The 20,287-nt window shown below is 46.3% G+C and overlaps 2 protein-coding genes across 2 annotated transcripts; one reads left to right on the forward strand and one right to left on the reverse strand.

Annotated features, from left to right (window-relative positions):
* Positions 1–2,155: 2,155 nt before the first annotated feature.
* Positions 2,156–7,008, reverse strand: GKN2 (gastrokine 2). Its single transcript, XM_066639637.1, has 6 exons — positions 6,997–7,008; positions 6,489–6,545; positions 5,063–5,194; positions 4,217–4,327; positions 2,964–3,117; positions 2,156–2,238 (listed from the first exon to the last, which is right to left on the reverse strand). The coding sequence occupies exons 1-6, from the start codon at positions 7,006–7,008 to the stop codon at positions 2,156–2,158; spliced, it is 549 nt and encodes a 182-aa protein (XP_066495734.1).
* A 5,023-nt stretch (positions 7,009–12,031) lies between these two features.
* Positions 12,032–19,963, forward strand: GKN1 (gastrokine 1). The gene is made up of 6 exons (XM_066639638.1): positions 12,032–12,052; positions 12,418–12,471; positions 14,169–14,306; positions 15,080–15,190; positions 17,372–17,513; positions 19,785–19,963. Exons 1-6 carry the CDS (start codon positions 12,032–12,034, stop codon positions 19,868–19,870), a joined length of 552 nt encoding a protein of 183 aa, XP_066495735.1. The 3' UTR covers positions 19,871–19,963.
* Positions 19,964–20,287: the final 324 nt, after the last annotated feature.

Raw genomic sequence — 20,287 nt, forward strand, 5'->3', positions numbered from 1 at the left:
AAAGACTGGGCAGAGGAACTTCCCTCTTGTGTTTTGTTTTGCTCTATAAATCTCTCCCTGTCAGCAGATTTTTTCCTAGTTGTGGGGAGGGAATAATACAGATCTCCTCAATCCAGAAGATTAAGGGATACTGCTGATGTCACTGCTGAACAGGGACTGTCCTCAGAGCGTGTAGCACCTTTTAAGACTGGATGGAACCAATGAGCTTACTGGCCATTGTTGGAAAAAAGAAAATAGAGCTGGTGCATAGATTCTCATGCTCTTCTCAAACTTGAGCACCTGACCACTAGCACGTGCTTGTGTGATGGGACCAGTGAAAACACACATCATTCTTGATGCTCTACAGACCATTTTAAAGACTGAATGGGCCTAGTCCAGATTAGGCTGAAATTAATTTTTGTATTTCTAGGATCTGTACCATGACTGTACCATCTAGATGTCTGTACCATCTAGTCACACACATATTGAAATATTATGCCCTTGAACAATTAAAGCAGTGATTTTCAACATTTTTCTTTTCATGCATACTGACCTCTATGGTCTTCTCTGTGTTCTTTGGCCTCTTGCGATGTCACTTGGGGCTTCCAGAATATTCTTCAGAGCAGGGCCTAGGAGAGGGGGTAAAGGGGGTAATTTGTACCCAGGCCCAGTGTCAAAAAGGGGGCCCAGGAGCCAAAGGAGGAGGCCCAGAAATTTTCCGGGAACGTACATTTTCCTAACTACTCAGACTTGTTGCCCACACAGGATGCTGGGGACACTACCATGAGCTTGAGACTGCAGGTATTGGTGAGCCATATGTGCTTGGCTGAGGAGTGCATTCATGACACTCCTTAACATAGTGTCAGTTCTGGGAGGAAACTGGCCTGCTGCATTACGTCTTTGGCTTGTGGATCTGCTTGCCATGAAAGAGTGTGCCGCCCACCCTGTTTTGCCCCTCCCTGCCTCCATTCTGCTCAAAGGGGCCCAAAGGAAACTTTGTGCCCCCTGATAAAATTCCTCTCAGAGGCCCTGCTTCAGAGTTCTGCTTCTAAGGCAACTGCCTCTACTAACAAGTTGTCCTTCCCCCTTCCTCTGCCAGCAGAGCCAATTTGTTACTACGGACAGTTGCCCTAGAAAGAGTCACAGAACCTGGATGGGTTTTTCAGTGATTTTCAGCCACTGTGCTCCACACTCCCTTGGCACACCTGGCCTTTTGCCACACACCAATGTGCCACAACAGAACACACTGGTTCAAAATAGCTATCTTAGAGCCAAACTAGGCATGCCTGCAAACTTGCGCTCCGGATGCCTGCTCCCATTTTCATCAACAACAAGTGCTCAAGGGGGCAAGCCAGTTGCCACTGGGATGTGTGAGGTGTTTGCTCTTTCCCTGTGCAGTTCTCCAGCAGTTTCTGTCCCCTTGAAGTCGCTCAAAAACAGACTTGCCTGAATTGCCACTTCAGCAGCAATTGCAGCTTGGGGGGTACATGTGGCATTTGCAGTTGGAAAACAGTACACGAGACCCTCCCTGCGCATCCCAGTCCCAACCAGTGTCACCCACCTGTGTAGCTGATGAAAAAGAGATGCACCCACTTGGAAGCACATCTCTGTGGCATGTGCTTGCATGTGTTTCTGTTCCCACCGCTTCCTTGGGTGAGTGTATTCCCCTAGGACCTGTATCCCAGTGGGCCTGACAGCAGGTGAGTGCCTTAGGGTGCAATTCTAACCAACTTTCCAGCACCAAGTTCAGGGCGATGCAACTCTGAGGTAAGGGAACAAGCATTGCCTTACCTTGGAAAGTCCTCCGCAATTGCCCCCCAACTGCAGGATGCAGCACGCACCCCACTGGCACAGCTATGTGTGCTATAAAATTGGATAGGACTGCACCGTTAGGCATGATAAATCCCAGGCCTTTAATCCCTGACAGTGACAGCCAAATTTGGCCCCCCAACCCCTAGATCTGCCTACTCCTGTTTTAAATGACTTGCAAAATAAAAACCACAAGACTTGGGAAATTGCTCTTTTTTATTAGCAGCTCTGGAGTTTGCAGCATTCAAGGGAAGCACAAGGACCATCCTGAAAAATTTGCACTGAGATCCTTTCCAAATTCACAAGGAGGTGGGAAGCTGGTTCATTGGCACAAGAACTTGGGAATGACAGCCTAGTGAGGTCAGGCTCACAGATTGACTTTCCCACAAATTGAAATGCCCAGAATGCCTAAGATCCCTGCCTTGACACAGGTACCTCCATGTACGCCTCCTAGATGGGAAACAAGAGACAGAAGCTGGTTAGTCAAAAGTTGGAAGCTTTCTCCATCCTCATGTGCTTGGCACAGTGGACAACAGGTGTCTTCTCTCACTTTTCATTCTTCTCTGAACTACAGAAGATGGAACCACCCAGGTCTCCTCTAGCTTATTTCTCAGGACCCTGAATTGAATCTATTCTGGTAGATGCAAACATCTAGGAGGCTTCTGAAATCTGAAGCTACCTCAGGCCAATGTTCCAACTAGCTTAGTATGGTCTATGTTGCGTAGCATGGAGCAATCCGGGGTTTTCATTTTGGGCAAGGATTTTTTTCCCCACCCTGATCTGCAGTACAGAACCAAGGACAGAACATGGACGTTCCTGCATGTGAACAGATGCTGTGTTATGGAGCTATGACCCCTCTCTTTAGACACAGACATCCTAATAGTTGGTCGCGAGAAAGGCCTGTGGGTGAACGTTGCCACAGAACTTCTTTGGAGGGTGCTTCAAAGCTGGAAGCCTTTGTGATGGATAGCCTCATTCCCCCAACCCCGTTTGAACACAGATGCCCATGTATTCTGTGCTCAGGATGTGACAATAAATCCCAAAGAGAACTGGCACAGTGTGACCCTGCAGGGGAGGCAAGGTCTCAGCTAGTATTCTCGCACGACTCACACGCCTGTCTCAAGGGAGTGTGCCTCTCTGTCTCCAGTGTCTGGATCCATCCAAAAATTACTCACTGTCAATTTTTTCAACTCTGTAAACGGGGACATTCTTGCAGAGCTTCTCAATAGAACTCCCAAATTCAAGCCACTCCTTGATTTCTCCAAAGAAAGAGTTGCTGGGTTCATATTGCACCCATACATTCTTGGGGGACACCATCTGGCTCATCATCTGAAAGAAGAACACTTTTTTTTTATTAAAAAGGAAGATAATCAGGTGGGTGTGGCCATGAGCATCATCAGAAAGTGTCCAGGTTGGGCACTGACCAATGGCCTGCAGGCCCCTGAGGTCTCAGGGGGTAAACTCCTGAAGTCCAAGACAGCAGGCTCAAGACATTCCTGCTTTCTCCTGCCTTCCCCAACTGCAGTGGGCTTCCTCAAAGGCCCCTGCCCTTGGTGCGCTGAAGGATGCACAAGCCCAAAGACACCCTCCTTTACTTGAACCTTCCTGCCCATCCAGGAAGGTCTTTGGCGGTTCATCTCTCAGCACCACTGAGGCCAACCTGCCCTCTTTTGACCTTCCCAGCTATACAGTGAGTGGCAGGTCCTCTTTCAGCACCTGGGGAGAGGATAGTGAAGGATTCTTCTCTGAACTACAGAAGATGGAACCACCCAGGTCTCCTCTAGCTTATTTCTTAGGACCCTGAATTGAATCTATTCTGGTTGATGCAAACATCTAGGAGGCTTCTGAAATCTGAAGGCCAATGTTCCAATGTTCCAACTAGCTTAGTATGGTCTATGTTGTGTAGCAGGGAGTAATCCAGGGTCCAGCATGAACCTTAAATGGATGTTGGATGGCCACAGCCACTGTGTGGCTTTGGCAAACAGTCCTGACCATTAAACTCTCAATTCTCCCAGGTTGTGGTAAAGTTATGCAGTTCATGCTGCTGTCTTAAAAGGGTATTGTACATGCTCTGTGTTGTTGTTTTTTGTTTGTTTTTGCATCCATAATATACTCCCAAAAATCCAGAATGGATTTTCCAAGATTGCTGAGTACCAACCATTCTGTTCCTAAAGATGCTTTCCTATAACTCAAAAAAACTGGTTCTACATCTCATACAAAGTGTTGCTTCAGTCTGCTTTTGATTTTCTTCCAGAACAGGGCTATAGTTCTAGATATTTCTACATAGGAGGTAAGATTCAGATGCCAGTTCAGATGTCCTGGATTTGATGGTTCGGGTACAGAGAAGCAGTGAGGCCTCCTGTTGCCATCCACTATGTTGACAGCCTGTTGTGAACAAGCACCCCTTTTCTAATTACCCTGCAGCTACCTGTTTTTCGTAAGCAAGTCGTCCAATGTCTTCCAGCTGCATAATGTAGTTTGGTTCCATTTTCAAGATGAAGCAGGCCCGTCGGGAAAACAGCCTGGTGGCAATGTAGCCCTGGGGGTCACAAAAGCAGAGGAGTAACTGAGCAATGGCTGGCAGCTATGGGGTCCCAAAAGCCAACCTTCCTGGGGTTCCTTACCCTGCCACTACAGGTTCAGGCAGTAGAGAATTTGAGGTTGAGGCAAACCTGGATCTAAACCCCAAAACCTGTTCAGAAAAGCTTCTTCAGTGAACCGGGGACTGAACCCCAACCCTAAAATCCCAGTGGCTGCAATCCTATACCCATTTACGAAGCAGTCAGTCTTATTTAACTCAATGGGGTTTTCTTCTGAGTAGACACACAAAGCACTGCAGAGTTCACTGCCTTGACCCTGAATAGGTAGCAAATTGGAACACATAAAATCCAAACAAGATTTCAGTTGTACAACTTACATTTTATTTTCAAGCTATTTTAATCCTGTTGTATATATCTTGTGGGGGGGGGGGGACTTTGAAAATTCAATGCTTTAAATATTTTCTCAAGGAAAACAATTATCATTATTTTCTTTTTATAGAGTTACAGCCTAAGCAAAATAGATTGAAATCATTCCACACTAGCGGCCTCTAAACTGGTTCAACATGTCAGAACCAGTTACCAAACCACTTTTGATAGGGAGTGTCTGAACTGGAATGGATACAGGGAGTTAACAAACATTGTGACCCAGAACCAGAAATGAGCCATAGCTTTTAATGGTTTGACTCCCTGGTATCAACTGAGAGAAGCCTGAAGAGTTTCTCCAGGTTACTTACATGTTTGTAGTCAAAAATGGTGTCAGAGGAGCAGAGTCCGCCATACACATGGATATTGGCTATTTGGCCCACATTGTCTATGGTCACTGTTTGCTCAATGTAGTCGCCATCGATGCTTGGGATGCTGTAGGTCTGAGGATAAAAAAGCACACATTTCTTTATGTTCACGGCCGAACAAGACACGGATGTGCAACGGAGGAAATAAGGGCAATAAAGGGATACCCAGACAGATTTCCTTTTGGAGCAAGCAAGAATAGCATACTCCAAAAGGATGCACTTGAACTGCCAACAGGAGAGCCAGTCTGCTTCTGCTCGAGTGCCTTATTATTGGAAGATGGTGTGCCTGGAGCAAATGATTCATATAGAGGGGCAATGGGCAACCTCCACCAAGGCTGCTACCCATCTCCATCAGGTATGACAGAATAATCTCATGGCAGAATAGCCACCTCTAGACTGGAGGCTGAAGGGAAGGAAATGAGGGCATGATTAAACAGCAAGGCCTGCAGAGACATGCATGCTTTTCCTCTGGGTAAATAAGTACTTTGGGTAGTGAGGGCCTTTTAATTATTTCATGGATTTTTTGCAGCGCCCTTTACTGGCCTGGGCTGGCCAATTAAGGTGATTGTCTCAGGCAGCAGATGGGTAGGGGGCACCGATCTCCGTCTGTTCTCTCTCTACGCCTCGTCCAGCACCACCACTTTCCATTTCCTGGACTGGAAAAGGAAGAGGGGGGTGAAGTGGAAGCAGACATGTGGAGGAGATAGGGCAGTGATTTTCAACTGGTGTGGTGTGAAGGGTCGGCAGGTGTGCTGTGGGATTTTGGAGCACAGTGGGTGAAAAGAGCTGAAAAACCCTTCCAGGTTCTGTGGCTCTGTTTCTGGGGCCACTGTCTGTGGCAACAAATTCTCTGCCCCTCTTCCTCTGCTTGCATTATTATAAACCAGTGATTTTCAACCTTTTTCATCTCATTGCACACTGACAAGGTACTAAAATTGTCAAGGCACACCATCAGTTTTTTGACAATTGACAAGGCACACCATGCTGTTGGTAGGGGGCTCACATTCCCCAATGGCTCTACTAATAAATGACCCTTCCCCAAACTCCCGCAGCACACTTGCAGACCATTTGCAGCACACCAGTGTGCCACCGCACAGTGGTTGTAAATGGCTGGTATAAACAGTTGCCCTAGAAACAGAACTGCAAAACCCAGACTAATCTGGAAGCATCACAAGAGGTGAAGACCACAGAGAAGACTGTAGAGGGCAGGGCACCATGAGAAGAAAAACGTTAAAAATGCTGCTGTCGGAGGAAGTCTTGGGAAGTCTTGGATTGGCCCAAATATGCCATTCAAATTCCCACATTTCATAGTTGTTCTTTGTTTGTAGGGGAATTAGGGTTGTACTGGAGTGGGGACAATTCCATTTACCTGGAAACTTGCTAGAGCAGGACTCCAGAAGAATCCTACCACGGCGATTAGTGCAAGCTGGAAGAAAAAGGTTCACGTTATTCTTCAGTAGAAATGCATTTATTTGTTTTTTAGATGGAAGGCAATTCCATGTTTTGGTTTGAAAAAACAACAATATGGTTAGCAACAATTAAAAGCAATGATACAATTAACCCAAGAGCAGTTTCAATACACAAGAACCTGGTTTTCAATGCTTGCCTAAATGCTGTCAGGGGTGTTCCAGGAATCCAGGTAGCATCTGGGGATAGCAAACCCAGGCCAGTGGCATAGCTAGAGGGGGTGCAAAGTACTATGTTTTGCAGGGAACTTCACGGTGGCGTGCAAGTGGCCCTTCTTCCTCCCCATTGGAGGAGGCTCCGGGAATGGCTCCAAAAAGGAGGGGGAGGGGCCACTTGCACGCAGCCATGAGAGTCCATGTGAAACTTAGTGCTTTGCACCCTTTCTAGCTACGCCATTGCCCCAGGCCTACGAAACTGGGCATGATTTCTCCTCGAACCTGGGTCCATAGCTATATTATTCCAGCTTTTAGAATCTAGAGTCCCCCTTTTATAAACTTCTGTTCCATATGAGATGCCCCCCGATCCAGCACTAGCCACCTGATCCACAGAAGGATGTGTGCGGAGATCCACGCACATGGAGTGCACGTGGATAGCCTAGCCGTGGATATGATGCTAAACAATTTAGACCAATGATAAACATTAGAATTCCTGGCAGTGTTGCAGTCCCGAACTGAAGATTCATGACTTTTCTCTCTTCCCTCGTTTTCCTCTCTGCCATTCTAATTATTTGAGCACGTAAGTTTTACAAATGGGAGTATAAGATTGGATTGAATCTTGGTTGCATTAAGAAATTCAATTTGGGGAAAAATATTTCTTTTCCCATTAATGCCTCTTTTCCTCCAAGCAAAGCCTGGTCCTGAGGTTGTGGGTCTGGTGTGCCATTAAGGTGAGTGGAGAGGGAGGCAGAGAGATCTAAGCCACCAAGGTGTTCTCTTTGCAAGTCCCATGCTCTTAGGTAGCTCCCATTCATTTCAATGGGCTCTTGAGGAAGACGATTTCCAAGTGGCTTATGCTCAAAGCTAATCAGTGTAAGCATGGTTGCCATTTTGGTTTTTCTGACTTAAGAATTAAAATGTCTTGCATTGGTCCTAGATGCATGCACTGGCATCACTAGGGTTGGTGTCACCCAGTAAGTCATGGTGTCACCCATGGACTGTGTCTGCCCTGGAACTCTAGGTACACCCAATCTGCCCAGCTGGCCATCTCCCACCCTCCTGTTGGGTAGACCTGGTCTTACAGAGAGCGAGAGATGAAGGCCAGGCCAAGCAGGAGGTCATATTTATCAGGTGGGTAGACCTGGGCTCCACCTTTGAAAGCTCAGTAGACCTGGACTTGTGGGAGAAAAGTCTGATGGGATAGTTAGGTCTACTAGGTAGACCTGGGCTCTGGAGTGTTTGGTGTCAGCCCCGATGGTGTTACCCAGTGTGGTCCACACCCTTGCACCTCCTGGTGACATCATGGGATGCATGATTCTCAAACAAATGTCTGCAATTACCAAACTGCCTTACCAAATTTGTTCTTTGGTTCATTCAACCAAACAAGAGAAAAAACCCCAATGAGTTTGGGGCAAGGAACACTGGCTTCCTCCCATGTCACTCACTGGAGAATGGCATGTGATGGTTCCCGCCCCCCCGCCCCCCCAAAGAGTTCTCACCACCCAAAATTGTGTCTAAATATGTCAATTTTTGCTAAAGAGGAGAACGTGTCGAATATACTCACAAGCCGGATCATTTTTCTTTCCAATAAGAGCAAGAGGCTAGGGAGCAAATGGAACACAGGTATGGAGGCTTCAAACTTTTATATCTTGGCTGTAGGTGTGTACGACATTTCACAGAAATATGTCTTGCTTGTTGGGTGACACCGTATCTCTGGGACACACCACAGTAAACGGCTTTATCTGGATTTTGGGTTGTGCCAACAACTATGCCCTGATACCCCAAGGGAAGATTAGTCAACCTGTGCAAAAGTCTACATGGGTCATTTTGCAAATATCAGTTAACCCTTTCAGGCATGTGCGCGCATACTTCTTAATACCAGAAATAGTTCTCTTTCTGCAAATTTGTCTTTCTTTAAAATTTGTGGTTTGGTAGCAGCAAGAATAACAGGGGGTGTAAGAAAAGTTGGAGGCAAAACAGGAGTGATGCCTAGTGGTCAGCAATGCTAGGCCCTTCATTCTCTTACTGGTTGAAGTAGGGACTTTAAAGTCCCTACTTTAAACTAGCTAGTGGAAGAACTTGAGCGATCTGGTAGGTGTAGCAAATCTGCTTCTTCCCGATACTAGGGTATCTGAGTCCTGGAAAACTGTGTCCTGGTCAAATATGTTCCAGTCATTGTCATCTGGGGACATTCAAGTCTGGGGTTTTTTTGTGTCCCAGGTATCTTCATCCCACGATAACTTGGCAACAAATCCCATGTTATCTGTCCTAAGCTTCTTATCCCAGCTCTAACCCTACCTTTGTGTTTTTTTTTAAAAAGTACATCTAATATAAATATATTGGAACACAATTGTCCAGGAATGCCAAAAAATGGATAAAAATGTCCAATACCCGGATATATTTGACCAGGACACAGTTGTCCAAGATGCAATGGTCCTGTCATTCTTCCTCCCAAGTGGACTGAGTTCAGGACAGCACAATCATAGAAGTAAAAGAGGTGTATTGAAAAATCTGACAAATCAAAACAGATTGGGGGAGGTGTTGGATAAAAACAAGGTGGTCCCCAATGAAGTAAAGAAGCCAGGGATAGGTGGGTGGGCAGCAGAGGTTGGCACGCAGGTTAAAGTTGAAAGCAAACAGTGAGGGGCAGGGGGCAGCGTGGGTGGTCATTGGGAGAGCTAGCACAGGGCTATGCTTAAGGGCACCCCACAGGCTGGCACCAGCCCTGAGTGAGATGATCTACTAGAGGAGGCTTTTTTCTCATTTTTGTAAAATTGGTCCCACAGACAATGGATACGAACAATGCAACAAAGGGAGTGTCACAATTTGCAAGTGTCAGTAAGTGATTGATTTTGCCTTCATAGAAATGAGACAATTTTTTTTAAAACTTCTTGTGATTTCATATCAGTATTACTGTATGTACTTTTGAAAGTGCAACCCTTTCCTTGCTCCAAAGTGCTAACAGAATTGGCCACTGCCTTTCACAAACAAATGCTGTACATACCTTGGTCAACTAATATATTAATTTAAGAGAAGGAGCTGGGAAGACAAAGAAAAGCAAGTGTTTCGGACTATAATCCTCAGAGCGCTTGCTTATATATCAGGGATGGAACTTTGGTTGTTCCTTGATATGCATGTATGTATAGAGGTGCATAAAGATGCATGCAAATTTTGAAGTTTAGGAAGGGGTTGTAGTTCAGTTCAGGGTCTCTGCATTTCCTACAGAAGGTTCAGGTTCAGTCTCTAGAGCATCCCCAGGAAGAACCGAAAAAGACCCCTGAGCTTGAAATCTCAAGGAGCTGCTACCAGCCTGTAGGGACTCCATTGAACTGTGTGGCCAAGAGGACCACGTGTTTCAGGACACAGCAGCCTGATATTGTAGTCTATGTTACTATTACTTGTTATGTTACTAGTCTATGTTACTATTGCTTTAAAGTGGCGATTTTCAACTGGTGTGCCATGGCACATTGGTGTGCTATGAAAGGTCTGCACATGTGCCACAGGAGTTTGGAGCACAGCAGTTGCAAACCACTGATCTGGGTTCTGAGGCTGTGCTTCTAGGCCAACTGTCTGTAGTAATGAATTGTCTGTCCCTCATCTTCTTCCGGCTCTGCTGGTGGAGGAAGAGGGACAGAGAATTCATTACTTCAGACAGTTGTCCAAGAAACAGAGCCATAGAACCTTGAAGAGTCTCCTGGAAGCTGGGAAGAAGTCACAAAAGTCATGATTGGTTACATTGGGGGGTTTAGGAACGAAAGGGAAGAAAGTTATTGTTACCTTAAGACAACCCCCCCTCCTGACAACTTCAGAGACTTAGGGCTCAGTTCTATCCAACTTTCCAGTGCTGATGCAGCCACACCAATGGGTCATGCACTGCATGCATGCACATGCACTGCAATACTCATTCCCTTACCTTGGGGCTGAATTGCGGCTACATCAGTGCTGGAAACCTGGTCCCAGTGATGGAATTTGGTCCCTCAAATTCCTCAGGTAGAAGCTTAGAAAGGACCTCAGTACAATGTGAGCCCAGTTAAGACCTGTGGCTAATATGAATGTCTCATTGTTGTTTTCCAGGCAATGAACACAGTTGTCTTGTCTCCACTACCTCTTCCCGACAAACATTACACACATACTGCGCCTGTCCGACCTGCATATCATTTAAAGCAGGGGTGCCCAAACCCCGGCCCTGGGGCCACTTGTGGCCCTCGAGGCCTCTCAATGCGGCCCTCAGGGAGCCCCCAGTCTCCAATTAGCCTCTGGTCCTCCAGAGACTTGTTGGAGCCCACACTGGCCTGATGCAACTGCTCTCAGCGTGAGAGCAACTGTTCGACATCTTGCATGAGCTGTGGGATGAGCCCATGATGCATCTGTGATGCAGCAGTGGCAGTGAAGGAAAGGCCAGCCTTGCTTTGTACAAGGTCTTTTATAGGCCTTGAGCTACTGCAAGACCTTCTTTCATTCATATAAGTTCATCTTTAACATATTCATTTATGTAAATTTATTCAAATTAATTCTTGTTCCCCCCAGCCCCAGCGCAGTGTCAGAGAGATCATGTGGCCCTCCTGCCAAAAACTTTGGACACCCCTGTTTTAAAGCAAGATATTTTTTATGAATGCATTGACAAGTGAATGACACAATCATTTTAAATTAATTTTAATTTTTAAAAAATCACAGATTTTTGTCCAGCAGAGGCAATCCAGGTGATTTGGTCCAAATCTTTGGCATGCATACAAAGTTTTTGACCAAGGCTCTGTTTATTTTGTGGGATCAAATTCTGTCTCAATTTTTTTTTTTAAATGACATCACATTACCCAATTCTCCTCTGTTACAAAACGTTATCAAAAAGCATATTGATTATATCTCTTATCTGCTTGGGGCATATCTGTAGGGTGCTACCCTTTAGGGGATCACACCCAGGCTTTGCCTGCTGTAAGGGGAACAGTTTCAGTGAGATAAGCAGCCAGTCCACACCTTACCTTTGCAAACTCTTATATATAAGGTGGAAGGGTTCCACTTCTTCTCATTTGGTGGCTCTCCTAGCAACAAAATGAAGGCACTTGTGAGTATTAATTTTCTTCTCAAAACCCCTGAAGGCGTGAAGAGGAAAAGACTGCCTTGGCCTCACGGCTTGTTTTAATGCAGAAATGAAATTTTCCATATCTCATTTATCTTTGTTAACTCTTCCCCTGAGTACTAGGTTGCTGTCAGCCCAATTTACAGGCAAGAATGAGACTGAGAAATCAGTCACCCACAGCTCGTTGACAGTTATGGCTCCACAGAGCTCTGAGACATGTGTCTCGACTTCAGTGGCGTAACCAGAGGAGGTGCAAAGAACTAAGTTTTGTCGGGAGCCTCACCGTGGCGTGAAAGTGGCCCCTCACCCTCCCCTTCTGGTCCATTTTGGGCTATGAGAGGAAAATGGCATTGCCTCCATTTTGCTCTCGTAGCTCAGAAGGCGGGGCTGCTGCATGCCGCGGTGATGCTCCCTACAAAACCTAGTGCTTTGAACCCCCTCTAGCTATGCCACTGCGCAACTTATTTCATGTTTAATGGACATTTGCCTGAAACTGTCTCCCTCTGTTGCTAAACCTCAAGGACAGGCATTCTCCTGAATAAAGTGACTATCTTACAGTTCTGAAGGTTTCTTGAAGACTGCTGTTCTGTGATTTATTTCAGATCTTGGGTGTTGCTCTTCTGGGCGTTTTTCTGGCCCCCATCACAGCCACTGATGTAAGTATTATAATGATTAAGAATATTTATCTATACCACTTTGCAGCAAACAGGCTCATTAAGTAGTTTTATGTAGCAAATCAAGCCATAAATGGTTTATTTATCGTACTTTGCCAAAGGATAAACAAGGCACTCACTGGAGCATTTTGATTTGTGCTTTGTAGCTCTTCAAAAGTTTACAATGGGAGGCCTCCTCCTTCATCTACTATGCAGATCTCAGTGTATTACTTTAGGTGGGACTGCACTTTTCAAGGCAAACTTTTAATACTAATGTGAGGCTAGAGCAGGGTGTCCAAACATTTTGGCAGGAGGGCCACATTATCTCTCTGACACTGTGTAGGGGGCTGGGGAAAAAAATAATTAATTTACATTTCAAATTTGAATAAATTTACACATATGTTAGAGATGGAACTTATATGAATGAATGAAGTTCTTGCAATAGCTCAAGGCCTAAGGGTTAAACACTTCTTCACTCTCTCTTTTCTGCTGATCTGCCCCTGAATTTGTAGCACAGGCATTCCCTCGTGTCCACGGATTCCATATCCGTGGATTCACGTACCTGCGGTTCTCTGCCCCCAGTGTGCCCATTACTTATCTATTTTCCTTTACTGTGATGTCAAGTAACCATCTGAATTGGTTTGCAGCCTGCTATAGAATGCTAGAAGAGGAACATGTGAAGTAGTCAGCCTGAACAGTCACTGGAAGAGGGAAGATAGCCTGAACTGTCTAAATAACAGGAAGCAGGAAGCTTCTTCCTTTCCTGTTCACATTCTGCGTGTCTCCCTCCTCTAGCGTTCCGGATGGCCGCTTCTTGCATTTGTCTTCCAGTGTAACAGCCTGCAAAGGAAGAGGCAGGAGTGCTTGGTGCCTCACTAAGTATAGGGTTCCCTTTTATCTACTGTTTCGGTATCCATGGGGGCATGAGAGCATATCCCCCATGGATACAGGGGACACCTGTAGTTAATGGGCATTTTGGGGGGAATCATGTGTGTCTGGAAGCGAACTTACTGGGCTTGGATGACTAGTGGTAACGAGCAGAGCTGGCTGCTGAGACCAGGCCAGAACCAGGCTCGATGGGAGATACATGGCCACTGCTGGTGTTGCTGCAATGCGCTGCGGGCCAGGTTCACTGGGGAAAATGCTGGGCCAAATGGGCCTGTCATCACAGACTGCCAGGGAAGTGTCTGCCATCAGCAATGATGGAGAGGCAGCTGAGTTCCGGGCATGGCCAAAAGCAAGGGGCAGCCCACAGTGGATGAAGAACTTTATGGCAAGATGGGGAGTAGGCAAGGCTAGAGGGGGAGGAGCTGATCCTCAGGAGGAAGCTATTTAGGGCTACCTCCAGCTAGTAGTGAGGGCAGTTGGGGCGAGACACACTGCCTGAGGAGTCAGTGCCAACCTCAGCCTGAGGAGGGATTGCATTGAACAGCTGAGCCTTGTTCAGGAGCCAGCAGGCTAGATTTGGAGGCGGAGGGGGAGTCCCTTACTGTGACGTGGCTGCTACATGGAGCCAACTCTCAACCCAAGTCCACAAAATTGGTTCAGGCCGAAAGCTGCTGGTAGAGACACGAGACCTGCCCACAGGGGGTTCCTCATTGCATGTGTTCTGTGCTCGGCAGCAAACTTGTATGGAGTGGTACAAACCTGGAACACTTCAGTGCTGATCTTAGATGTGCTCTTTGTCTTTTCCACCCAAGAACATCAGTGAAAGGAACCAGGGGAATGTTGGAGGAAATTCTCACCAATCAGTGAACATCGACAAGCAGAAGCAGGTGGTGAATGTGGACAATAACAATGGCTGGCATTCGTGGAACAGCATTTTCGATTATCGCAGTGTAAGACGCATGCGTGTGTTCTGATGTATCTCTTTTAGCTGGGGATGGGAGTGAATCCCTGCTTCTCTTCTTCTGGCTTGCTCTAGCCTGCATCTCGCTCCTTCCAAACTCTGGTTTAACTGGAATCATGTCTAAAATTAATTTTAAGAATCAAGCATATGTGCAGTTTGCTGCAGCTTCCCTTAGTACAGTGGACCCTCCTTATCTATGGGTTCACCATCCATGGATTTGAGCATCCATGGATGCCAAGCCCATGCCACAGAGAGCCTCAGAACAAGACCAGAAGTTGCCAGCACAAACCAGAAGTGGCTTCTGGTCATGTTGGGGTGGCCTTCTGAGGAGGCTGGGAGGCCGGGCATGGCCTCCAGGTAATTGCTCCACCACGCCAGCCCTCCTTGTGGATTCCGGTATCCACCGATTTTGGTAGCTGCAGTGAGTCCTAGAACGGATCTCTCATGGATACCAAGAGCCCACTACAAACCCATAAAGGTTTGTACCTTTTCTCCCTACTGGTTACCAAAGTAAAAGTTAAAATAAAGCTAAAATAATTTCTCTACAGGGGAAAAAAGTCAAATGTACATGCACCTGCAAGAACAGGGTAATTTGATACTAACAGAGCTTGTCTCAGTTCATTGGTACAGTTGTGCAATTTTGAAAGGCATGGAAGAAGGAAAAGAGCAGGAGGCTGCAGGGAAGTAGTGATCTCTCTCCCCAGCTGCAGTGCCTCCAGGCTGCTTGTTACCCTCTGCTCACTAACTGTTTTGCTTGGACAGGGCTATGCAGCAACCCGGATACTCTCCAAAAAATCCTGTGTAGTTATCCCCCTGAGTAAAATACCGCTGCCTGATGTCACCACTCTCCCACAAGTCATCAGAGAAAAGCAGGTAAAGCAGAGAGGATGAATGTTGTGTGTGGCTGAGCACAGAGAAGCATTTGTGCATTCAGAAGGTGGGAAGGAAAGTTCAGTGCATTATGGGATGTTCAGGAGAGACAAAAGAATGGGCAGAATCTCAAGAGACATCATGATGATAGCTTCTAGCTTGTTTGCCTTTTAAAGAGATTTAACAGATTCCCAAGAATGGGTGCTTTGAATAGCCAATAATCATTTATCTCAACTTTAAAACCATCCATTCATTCCAGCAATTTGGAATTCAAGAAGGAACGTGTGGTGAGTGGGGAGGCAGGTGAGGCAGAGCCTCCCCACCAGTGTCCTTCAAAAAGTGCAGCCACTGTGTGATGTGCCCAAGCACCCTCAGTCCACGCACAGAGAGAGTGGAGAGGTTCTGCCTCACTTGCCCCCCACCCACCCACCACATGTCCCTGAACTCAAGGCAGTTAACAATCAAGCAGTCAAACTCAATGAAACACCACTCTAACAAAAACACAGCAAAATAAAATACAACAGAGCCAGACACTTGCTTCAGTCTACGGCAGAAGTGGGCAGACTTTCAACTTTAGGGTTCCTGGACCTTTGTATAAGAGAGGGAATTTCAGCAGGTGTAGCTTGTCATCTCAAGCTGAAATTCTCTCTCTCTGCTGAAATTCTCTCTCCTACATGATTGTTAAAGGTTCGGGAACCCTAAAGTTGAAAGTTTGCTCACCCCGGTCTATGGCTAAGTAGTAACAGGAAATGGAAATTGTCTGGTCTGTTTATTGACTGCCCATATAGTCCTGCTGATTCTATTTCCCAGGGATAGTCATTTTTTTTCCTGGTGCCTGATCCCTGTTCCCATTTTGTCTTCTGTTATTGCCTTTAGGAAATGCCTTCTTAGAAGGTGTTGTCCAAGTTGAGTTGTCATTCTTCAGGGTTCAACTCCTTTCCCAGGGTCTCTGGGAGTGAAACTGTGGGTAGGAAATGAGCATTTGTGGTGCTCATGCATGTTAAAATTGTGCATCAATGCAAATGCACCATGCAGTCCTCCTGCCGGCTGGCCCAGATGACAGCTGCTCAAGTGTCTTTTGAATTGTTGATTACAGAACAGCAATTTTTAACTGGTGTGCCACAGCACATTGATGTGCCATGAAAGGTGTACTGCTGTAATTTGGAGCACAGCACTGAAAACCACTGAAACTCTTCTGGGTCCGGGTTCTAGGGCAACTGTCTATAGCGACAAATTGTCACTCTTCCTCTTCCAGCTGTGCCACTAGACATTCTAGTGGCTCTGCCGGCAGAGGAAAAGGACAGACAAGTTATCACTAAAGACAGTTGCCCTAGAAACAGAACCACAGAACCTGGAAGAGTCTCCCGGCAGCCGAAGTGACATCGCAAGAGCTGAAGGCCATAGAGAAGACCATAGAGGTCAGTGTGCCATGAGAAGAAAAACATTGAAAATGACTATGTTAGAGCAGGGGTGTCCAAACTTTTTGGCAGGGGGGCCACATTATCTCTCTGACACTGTGTTAGGGGCCGGGGAAAAAGAATTAATTTATATTTCAAATTTGAATAAATTTACATAAATTTAAATAAATGAATATATTAGAGATGGAACTTATATGAATGAATGAAGGTCTTCAATAGCTCAAGGCCTATAAAAGGCATGGCCAGCCTTTCTTCACTGCTGCATCACACACATGAAACAGCAAGCAGGGGAGGAAGCCCTCTGCCCACAGCTCACGCAAGAGGTTGAACAGTCACCCCCATGCTGAGAGCAGTTGTGTTGGGCCAGCACGGGCTCCAGCAAGTCTCCAGAGGGACAGAGGCTCATTGGAGACTGGGGGCTCCCTGCAGGCCGGATTGGGAGTCCCTGACGACCGCAAGTGGCCCCCGGGCTGGGGTTTGGGCACCCCCTGTTAGAGGATAGTGAGGCTTTTCTAGCATATTATTCGTCCTAGTTACAAATGCCCTCTTGCACTTTGGAAGACAGATGATTGCAGAATAAGTGAATAGAGCGAACAGAAAGTGAAGTGGAGCCTTCATCCATGTGGGGGCAGCACTTGTGATGTGTGGAATGGAAATTGCTGAGTTACAAGTGTGTACCTGTTTTCCTTTGTGAAATGTTGGAGCTGGTCCACCAACCACAAAGAAACCAATCTGGAATGCTGTGCTGTTCCCACCCCCCCTTTAGAAGGATCCTTCTAAAGGACCTGAACGCAAGGAAGTTACATACGTGGTTTCCCCCGAGAAGATCACTGACCTGTCCCCATACGGGAAGAATATTGAAGCCTTGTGTCGAGGAATTCCAACCTATCTTGCCAAAGAAGCTCACGGTGAGTAGAACTTTTGGGCAGCTTTTCAGAAACCTGTGTGCAACTTGTGCCTTCCTTCTTTCAGGATTTTTCTGCCTTTTCCCCTGCCATGTACACGCAGCAGAACAATCTAACAGAAATAAATTCTGCCCCAAAATGCTTGATGGGGAATCACTGAGTTATCCATATTTCATTGATTAGCTTTCTAGCATGGCCCCGTGGCCTTACAGCTAGCAAGACTTAAAAACTCTCAGTACAATCAGCAAAACATCAACAAACATTTGAAAAGGATAATACAAGAAATAAATTGAAATTTGGAGGACAAAAAATATTCCCGATATGTGTTTTTGGGAGCAAAACTCATATCCTGATATTTGTGGGTAAGTGTCAGTACAGCAACAGGTTTCTGGCCAGTCATTTCTGATCCATGAAGAGGAAGGAGAAATAGTGGGAATAGTTGGCAATTCAGTTTATTGTCAGACTAATCACCAGCATCTCATGCAACAGCAAGCCAGTCAGCTGCTGAAGGGGGATGAGCAAATGCCTGGCACAGAATAGCAGGCACGTTTGAGCTTGAATGGGGTCTCGTGTGCTCTGTGGAACACACTGGTCAGTCAGTTGTGCATTGACTCGGCTCTGAATCTGCAAAATAGCTACAGGGCGGCCCTCAGTATCCATGGGGGGGGGTTTCCTGGAACCCCCTCAGATACCGAAATTCATGGATGTCGAAATCCACAGATTTTGGGGTCCTCAAGCCTTCGGAACCTGACCGGAGGTCTACTTTTGGCTGAAAAGCTGAAGTTGTGCTTTTCAGCCCTCCGAGGGCCTTGTATCACCTCCAGAAGGCCAAAAAGCACCACTTCTGGTTTCTGGCTGAAAACCAGAAGTCACGCCTTTCAGCCCTCAGAAGCCCCAGAAGGCCCTCCAGACCAGACCAGACCAGATCAGAGCTCTGGTCAGGTTTGGAGGGCTACAGGTGGCCCATCCTCAGGTTTGGAACCCATGAATATTCAAATCTGTGAGTAATGAACCCGCAGATACTGAGGGCTGCCAGTATTTGGAAAATCCTGCAGTCTGAAAATTATATACAGTTGGCCCTCTGTTTCTGTGGGGTTTAGTTTTGCCACCCCCCACTGCGTGGATACTGAGATCCACAAATACTGGGGTCTGCTTTTAAGTGTTTTAAAAAGTCAAAATAAGTCAGAAAATAACTTTTGTACCATACTGCTGCAAAACGGAGCCATTTGCAGGGCTGGTGGGCATTCAGTGGGGCTCTGTAAGCCACTTCCAGTTCTCTTGACCCCCTCCTTGAGCTGTGGCTCGGCCCAGTGGGACTCAGAAATATGCTATTGAGTGCCCTGCAGCCCTGCAAATGGTATTGTTTTGCAGTGCTATGGTAGGAAAGGTTATTTTCTGACCTATTTTTGACTCTTAAAAACACTTTTAAAAGCAGGCCCCAGCATCTGTGATATTCGCAGATAGTGGAATCTGCAGTTGCTGGACCCATGGAGAAAGCAGGTCCACGGTGCTTGCCTTTGAAGATAAGTGTTCCAAATAAGTGCTTTGGTAAGGCTGAAATTTTGGTGGAAATAATTATGGAATAATTTGCATATCACAAAGTAAGATGACCTCATGGTGGCTTAATGGTGACAATTCAATGTCAATGCAAATGAAACAATTTAAAGATGCTTCTGGAACACGGCAAGACCCAAATTTGGGTGAACCTTCATGGGAAGATTTATAGTATAGCAGCAGTATACTATAGTATAACAGCAGCCAACAAGAGAACATTCCTGTTAGGGTTGACACACATCTGACGCATTTCCGAGCTGCACCTAAAGATCCTCATGAAGGAGGAGGCTGTCTGAAGTAAGGTAGGACACAAGCCTCGGATGGGGCCAGAAGCTGACAGGAAGCTGGTGCCGACATTGAAGCAGATGTTCAAAACATGCTCAGGAGAGCAGTAGTTGAATTGGACACCCATTGAACTTTTGCGTGGACATCAAGGGCAGGACCAAGCATCCAATCTCACCCATGGCATTGAGCAAGTGGCAGCAGGTGGGAACTCCAGAAGATTCCATATCAGCAGTCCCTTCAGGATATCTGTCGACCATTCACCACCACCTCTGCTTCCTCCCTTCCAGAATCATGAGACCCACTCAAGCACAGTCCCTGACAGTTAAACATGTACAGGACCCATAAAATGCAAAGAGTTGCGCAGTCTTCTGATTCTATCCAAATGTCCACCTGATGATGCTAGTTGTGCCCTCTGTGTTTGTTTTTTCCTTTCAGCTCGAGGCTCTGTCTTTGCAATTGGAGGCTGTTTCCAAGCTGACATCCTCTGTATTGTGAACCTCAACCTTTGTGCATGGATCTAACCAGCCTTTGAGCAGCTACTATCGACATCCTGTCCTGTCTACGATACCAATCTCTTCCAACCTTGGATTTCATTCCGTTCCTTTTCCCTTGAAGCACAGAAACTCGTCCTCTGAAACTGATTGCCTATTAAATGTGCTTTGAACTGGCCCACCCGTGTTATTTATTGATCACAGTAGTATTTCCCATGCTCCCTCTGTCCATCCCATGTACATGATAGAAGTTGTCCCATTTTACCTTTTATCAGATCCTGTCAAGTAGGTTAGGTTGAGAAAAGGTGACTGCCCCCAAATCACCCACTCAGTGAGCTCCCTGGCATGAATGGCGTGAGTATGCGATTTGCCTCCAGCCAAATTCCTTCTGGGAATTGCTGAAGCTTTTTACTGGAGATCCATGACAGAATCCACATTTCTCCCAGA

This window comes from Tiliqua scincoides, chromosome 11, assembly GCF_035046505.1.
Source record: "Tiliqua scincoides isolate rTilSci1 chromosome 11, rTilSci1.hap2, whole genome shotgun sequence".
Lineage (NCBI taxonomy): Eukaryota > Metazoa > Chordata > Lepidosauria > Squamata > Scincidae > Tiliqua > Tiliqua scincoides.